General features: G+C 37.1%; 1 protein-coding gene across 1 annotated transcript; it reads right to left on the reverse strand.

Annotated features, from left to right (window-relative positions):
- Nucleotides 1-68: 68 nt before the first annotated feature.
- On the reverse strand, nt 69-3052 carry B0P05DRAFT_548350 (uncharacterized protein). Its single transcript, XM_051579016.1, has 7 exons — nt 2745-3052; nt 2635-2701; nt 1663-2582; nt 1237-1617; nt 1117-1194; nt 826-1071; nt 69-779 (listed from the first exon to the last, which is right to left on the reverse strand). The coding sequence occupies exons 1-7, from the start codon at nt 2814-2816 to the stop codon at nt 528-530; spliced, it is 2016 nt and encodes a 671-aa protein (XP_051433139.1). The 5' UTR covers nt 2817-3052; the 3' UTR covers nt 69-527.
- Between the last annotated feature and the right edge of the window lie 3823 nt (nt 3053-6875).

Genomic DNA, 6875 nt, shown 5'->3' on the forward strand with positions numbered 1-6875 from the left:
TATATATATATATAAATTATACATGCACCTTCAGGAAAAGGATTTGTGCAGTTGAAAAAGGTTGTGATTTGCATGTACGTAATTGCTACAATTTATTTATAGAAAGTGGTATCTATCGTGCTTCTTTTTGACCCAAAACATTGCCTTCACCACCACCTCTTTCTGTAGTTCCTTTGAGTCCAATTTCAGCAACAGATTCAAATGCCTTGTCTTTTGTAGAAGACTTATCAAGGCTCTCTTGGTCTTTGTTTTCACCTCTTTTGGCGCTCATCAATGACTCAATTGCTCTTTTGAATGCGACATCAAAATTGGTTGGTAAATGATCAAGCACAATGGACATGCGAATAATAAGTTCAGTTGACACTTTTTCAGGCGTTGTTCTTTCAATCACAATACGGGAATCATTGTTGGGTGTAGGATCCTATTAAAATTATCAATGGACAACAGTCAAATGTCAAACAATAAATATTACCAGCCAGAATTGATAAACTGTTCCTGCTACATAAAGCTACAATGAAACATGAATACTAGCATTTCAAGGTAATACTTACTCTTGGATTAGACATAGTTTCTAAGCATCGCTTACGACATTCAGATATTCTTTCAAAAGCCTTTTTCCATGCCTCGTTGTCTACCTCAGTCGACCAAATCAACTGTCCAAAACCTAAGTCTTTTGCAGCTTCAGCTCCTGCAATAATCAATTCTTTAACGTCCATCATAGATCCATAGCTCAATTTACTGACAAAATCATCGGCAAACACAATTGACTGAATTTGATCCTATTTCAGTGTCAACACAAGTTTTGCTGTCATGGTTCAACTTTACTTTGTATTTGTTTGCTAGGTTCAAACTTAATCCACATGCAGGTGCATAGCCAAAACTATGGATACTGAATTCTTTGTCTGTTCCTTTTCTGAACTCTTTGATATAGTCTTGTAACATGATGGTCAGAATGGCTGCAGTAGATGCACCCAGACTATGACCCACAATGTAAAGCGAAGTTGTTGAGTGCTTGTTTATATAGACAATCAGTTTAGGCGCTACGTTTCGAAAGAACCAGTTTGCTGAAGACTGTTTTGAAGTTAAATATATAGCGTTTCATTTGTTTCATCATACCTTCATTCCTTTATGCACTAATCCGCCTTTCCAGGGCTCATATTCACAAACAAGATCTGTCATTGTATCAAACGTACTCTTTGTTACAAGTAAGTTTACCGTTGATCATCGTTTTCTTACCATTGTTCCTCGGATACTCAAAACAATAGCGTTCAGTTTTCTATCTCTTGCGATATAGTAACTAGGCCGAAAAGCAGCCCCTGTTCTAAGCTCATAAGCCAACAAATCTTCTTTTGGGATCTGAAGGTGTTCGCAGATAGAGAGGGCATCTGATTGAGATCTGACTGCATCAGAAATATATCCATTGCCTTTACCAATAAAATTGAGTCCTTTCCAGCCATAAGATGCAATTGCATATCTCCACATATATGATGCCATTTCAACTTCTGACATATCTTCTACCAAATCCCAGGTACGTTCTCGAGGCAGGTCACTGTAAAACTTTTCCACAACATTGAATCCCGCTAAAATCTGAAGGTTCGAGAGTTCAAACCCTTGTCCCTATGTATATGGCGTTAACACAATAGTCTCTGAAATGCCACTTACGAAGGCAATAAGTAGCTTCCCAATTGCGCGAAACACTTGGTTTGTTTCCTTTGCCATTGTCCATGATCCAATTGTATCCAAGAGTGGAAATGATTTAAGTGTATCATCATCTGGTACGAGCAACTCTTTTCGAGACGTCTTGGTCTGGTTCTCTTTTGTATAGCCAAAAAAGGATGAAACAGTATCTAATATACCACCCGTATTTATATTTTCTGATGGTGGTAGATCGTCTATTTTGACTGTGCTACTACTGGCGCGTGACACAGAATACGTCAGAGGTCGCTTTATGTTTTCTGTTGTCAATTCTTCTTGCTCTTCTTCTGTACTATCATCTGGGTAATCTTGGTCTGTGTCAGTATAATTGCCATGCTGTTCTATTTTTCTAAATTGAATGTGTTCGTTGTCTCTCTGACTTTTTAAATGTCGGTTGAACTCTGCAATCATCTCTGAGTCCGAAGCATTCTGGTTCTGGTTTGTGTCTACATTGTCTAGTGAAGAGGAAGACAAAGCTCGCTTGTGTTGATCTATAAGCCAATTCATTTCTGAGAAATCCATCGCAGGCGATGAACGATCGACATCCGTTGGACTTAATTTAGTACTAGTCCGATAATGATATGCAATCTCAGCTTGAATCGCACCAACGCCTGATGTCATTTTTCGACTCACTTGAGATGTGGCACCTAAAGACAATCGTTTTTCAAACACTTCGTAATAGCTGGTAAATATATCGGGCATGCCTTCAAGGTTTCGTAGACGGATTTCGGCTCTTCCAATATGTTTGTCAAGAAAGAATGTATTACTGTCATAAAGGTCGAGTTGAATTGTGTCAAACAATTGGTTGTGGTAGGTGACTTTGAGTTCAAATCCTTCATTCCATGCACCTTCTGAATATTCAGATATAGAAGTTTTATGATATTGATCTATGTATTGCAATATCAATATGACAGTAGAGTGGCCTCTAGTTTTCTTTACCTCCTAAAGTGATAGTAATATAAGGTTTTTTTACAGGTACATTAAGAAAACAATTCTTTATGGTTATCTATTGAACTTATAAGTTTAGTTGCATATTATCAAATACATACTCTTAGCCTTCCTGGAGATAAAGGGGGCGTATTTTTTCTAACTAGTGTAGGTTGAGGAGGGATGGTGCTCATTGAAGCAGTGAAAAGGAAAAAGAAGTAAGTTTAATTGTCAGAGGTGGAACTTATTGTTTGGCAAACAATGCGCAACAAATACAGTCACGAATGACCAACCGCATCTCTTTTTAATGCAAGACTTTAGTTGGTCTTTTGAATACGAGCAACTACACTCTTCTTCAATAAGCAGTGGAACTTGGCTTTTGATTAACTGGAAGCTTATAAAAAAAAAGGTATTTGCATAGTCCTCTAACAAAAAAAAAAAAGACATATTGACGCAAACAAATGATATAAAAAGCAATGTGTTTCAAATTCATTAAATGTTACGTATAATGATTTTTTTAGAAGTCTATATGTATAGCATTTTCTTATTCAGTCTTCTTTAAGAATTTAATAAGGTGAGCCTTGTTCATGTATATTCAAAATGCACAAGTTAAAAAAAATAGTCTTTATTCTTTTTCTTCTTTTTTATAAAGTCCTTTGATCAATTTACGCAAAAAGTAAGCTTTGATTTTTCGTGATTAAATGTGCTACGGATGAGCTACATAATTTCAAAATAATAGGTGCCGGCATATGCAAATGGATGTCCTTCCTCAAAAAGGTTTGAGTAAGATGAGAAAAACTAAGAGCTACAATATCTCTACTGATGATGATAAAACTATAATATATAACGAAATTGTTTGTACCATGTTTGATTGAGATCATACAGATCAGTGCTGGCACAATGAAACTATCATAAGGGGGCCGAGTTGCTTGATAAAAAGAAGACAAAATGGTCTTCAAAGCAGAGAATATCTACTATAAGGCCTTCATTATTTGTCGTGACCGAAGCTGTTCATTTGAGCTTAAAAGTGCAACGTTTTATGGTATAACTTGCTCGTCTGTATTCTACGCATTGAACAATGTATAAATAAGTATCTATTTATTAAGCAATATCAACTGAAAAGGGTTTTTCTTGTATCCTTCACAGTGTATTACAAACTTTGATTGCAGATTTGAAGGCAATGCTCAAATTAAGTCGACATTTTCATCTTAATAAACTCGCTTTCTTTTCATCAGAAGTACTTGAAGATGGGCTTACTTGATTTCAGTTGGATCAATTTTTTTTTATTCAAGCTATGTTTTTTTTAGTTACACATCACAGAGGGGTGTAACGTGGACAGACTGAAAAAAAAAGGAGCGTATAAGTAATCATTGAACGATTTAGAAAGTGTTTACGAATAAAGAATGCTGGTGTACTGAGATCAAAGTCTGACTAATAATGTTCGAAATAATCCACTCAAGGTTAAAAGGTTGATTGTCCAATGCGAAACGCCAGTAAGCGGACCATATTTGCCATTGGCAGACAGATAGAACAGTAAGGAGACGCCTGTCAGATGGTAGAAAAGGAGGACAGGATTTGAGACAGAGTAGGTGGTAAGCCATATCAGCTGAAAAATACATCTGTGGATAGAAGCAGATGAGGACTTCAATCAAAATGGTTCATTTCCAAGGACAATAAGGAATGAGATTTTCAAAAGAGTCGAAGGTTGGATCAGACCTACATCGTGCCATTCTAAAGATTTCTGATTGAGTTTTGTTTTTTATTCATCTTCACGAAAAAAAAAAAAAACAAATTTCATCCAAGTGCTAAACCAATAATACCTTTCGATTCCTGGGCTCAAAAGAACATATTTTAAATGAAAAAAAAAACAGACTGATTTGATAATGTAGCTGTCAAGTAAGAAGGCGTCAAAGATTAGTGCATTTAAGCTGTGTTTTGAGTATTTTTGAGCATTTTTGCTCTACATGTCATACAAAATGATTATAAATTAGCTTCTAAAAACATTTATATGCTATGTTTAGTGCCAAAGAACATAGTGAAATAGAAAGGTAGGTATTGTATAATGCAAAGGCGAGGTAAATGGATATAGGACATGCAGAATGGCTGTGCGTTGGAAATTAAAATAAATCGATTCTAATTCATCCAGCCGCATGAAAAATCGAGTTTTCATGGTTCTTTCACCTAACAACCCAACCCACAACATGACATCCTCTAAAGGGCGTCGTAACAACGAAAATGCACCTAAAGCCTGGTTGCAAGTAGCGGCTAGAATTATTGTGTCTGCTAATCAGTCGTTATCATTGGCTTCTACTTCTTCATCTGCACGCACTTCTGGTTTTTCCCAGTCAAAGTATGCTAGTAACAACACCCTTTCTTCAGGCACCATTACGCCTTATATTTGTCGGTTTAGAAAAAGATAGCGTTTTGATTGATATCACTAATATTCGTTATATGAATGGCCTTAAACAGTTTTTTGGGTCACTCAATACAAATGAAAAGTGTTATTTCTTTGGCACTTTACTTGTTGAGCGCAAGTATTTGCAGAGATGCTTTATTGAAGCATGCTGGGATATCAACTCAGAAGTGTACAATAAATTGGTCAACTCCGGTTTGCAGATGGAAGATAATACGGCTATCAAAGGCTACCGCAGCTTGCCTCAAAACGCCAAAATTGCTCGAGTTAAGGTTGAGCAAATGAAAAAGCGTTTTTCCATTTTGGTGAAATCCTGGATCTGGCATTTCATATGGACGGTGCTGTATTTTTTGGCCAGGGATATATCGTTGTTGATCTGAACAATCCTCACAAGACTGAGCCTGAGCAACTTGGTCGAGTAGTGGATTGGTCTGAATTTGATCGAGAACTTCTGTTTACGTGGGATGAAATGCCCCAATTTTGTCGTTTTTGCCAGAAATCCGACCATTGTAGAGCAGACTGCGTGAAACTCATCAATACTCGTCGTTGTTATAACTGTAATGAGCGTGATCATATCAGCCATGATTATCCTTGTCGTAATCATAGATCAGGTCACCCTCCTAACAAGCGTATTGGAATCACAAAAGACAAGACTAGTAGAACAGGCCCCAATCCACCTAATGAGAAACTGTTACAAAGTGTGAAGCCTAAGCAAACCGTCTCTCCTGCCGCATTGACTACCGCTTCTCTTAATCAAATAGCAACAGAGGCTACTCAAACTCTCTTCAATGGCACTCCATTAGTCGAACCTGAATTGATAGACCATGAAATGAAAGAGCAAGGGGTAGTGAAGTAGAAATCATTGAATCAGACGGAGAGGATGATGAATATCTCCCAAATATTCTAAGCAATAATCCTACCCAAGAGTCATAGGATTTAGAAAAGCTTATGCAGGATTGTAAAAAGATTAAATTTAACCATTAAGATGAGACAAAGAGTGGTACCTAATTTTCAATAAGTTAATCCATGCTCAAAGACTCTATGCGAATTGCCACACTTAATTGTCATGGCCTCACCAAAACTACAGATCCTTACAACAGTCCTTGTTCATCCGTTTTCTATGTTCAACTAAATATGACATTCTAAGCTTACAAGAAACACACGCATCTACACTTGAAATACAGAAACAGCTCAATCTCAAGTTCCAGATTAAATCCAGCCTTTGGACAGAACATTGTGGCATTATTTCCTTAAAATCTCATTACCAAATCACAGCACATCCCACCATCAATTCTATGGATGGCTGCTTTCTCTTAGCGTCCATCGCTCATGCCACTGAAACCTCCGCTCCTTTTATGTACATCCTCAATATCTATGCTCCTGCTCAGCGTAATAGTCGTTCCTCATTCTTTCGCACGTTATTCACCAATCATTCCTTAATATCACATTCACAGTCGATGTTCTTGCCTATCATTATTGCTGGCGATTTCAACTATGACATTTATTGTAAATTCAATATTGATCCGTGCTGAAATAATCTACTATTTACTTCATTTCAAGGTTGCTTTCAAAGTGATCCTCTTCCCACATTTGTTAGTACTACTGGTAGTCGCACACATATTGATTGTATATTTTGCATCCAATCTTATGCTAAAAATGTAATTTCTATGACTCAAAGTTTCGTCAACTACAGTTGGACTGACCATGCCTTGCTTTCCATCAACTATCAACTGGTACACACCCCATCTGGACGTGGCCCTTGGAAAGGTAGCCCTAACCTTGCCCAACTATCCACATACAGAAGCGGTTTGACAGCACACATTGAACAATACATGGAAAA

The sequence above is a fragment of the Gilbertella persicaria genome (genome assembly GCF_025201335.1).
Source record: "Gilbertella persicaria strain CBS 190.32 chromosome Unknown B0P05scaffold_29, whole genome shotgun sequence".
Lineage (NCBI taxonomy): Eukaryota > Fungi > Mucoromycota > Mucoromycetes > Mucorales > Choanephoraceae > Gilbertella > Gilbertella persicaria.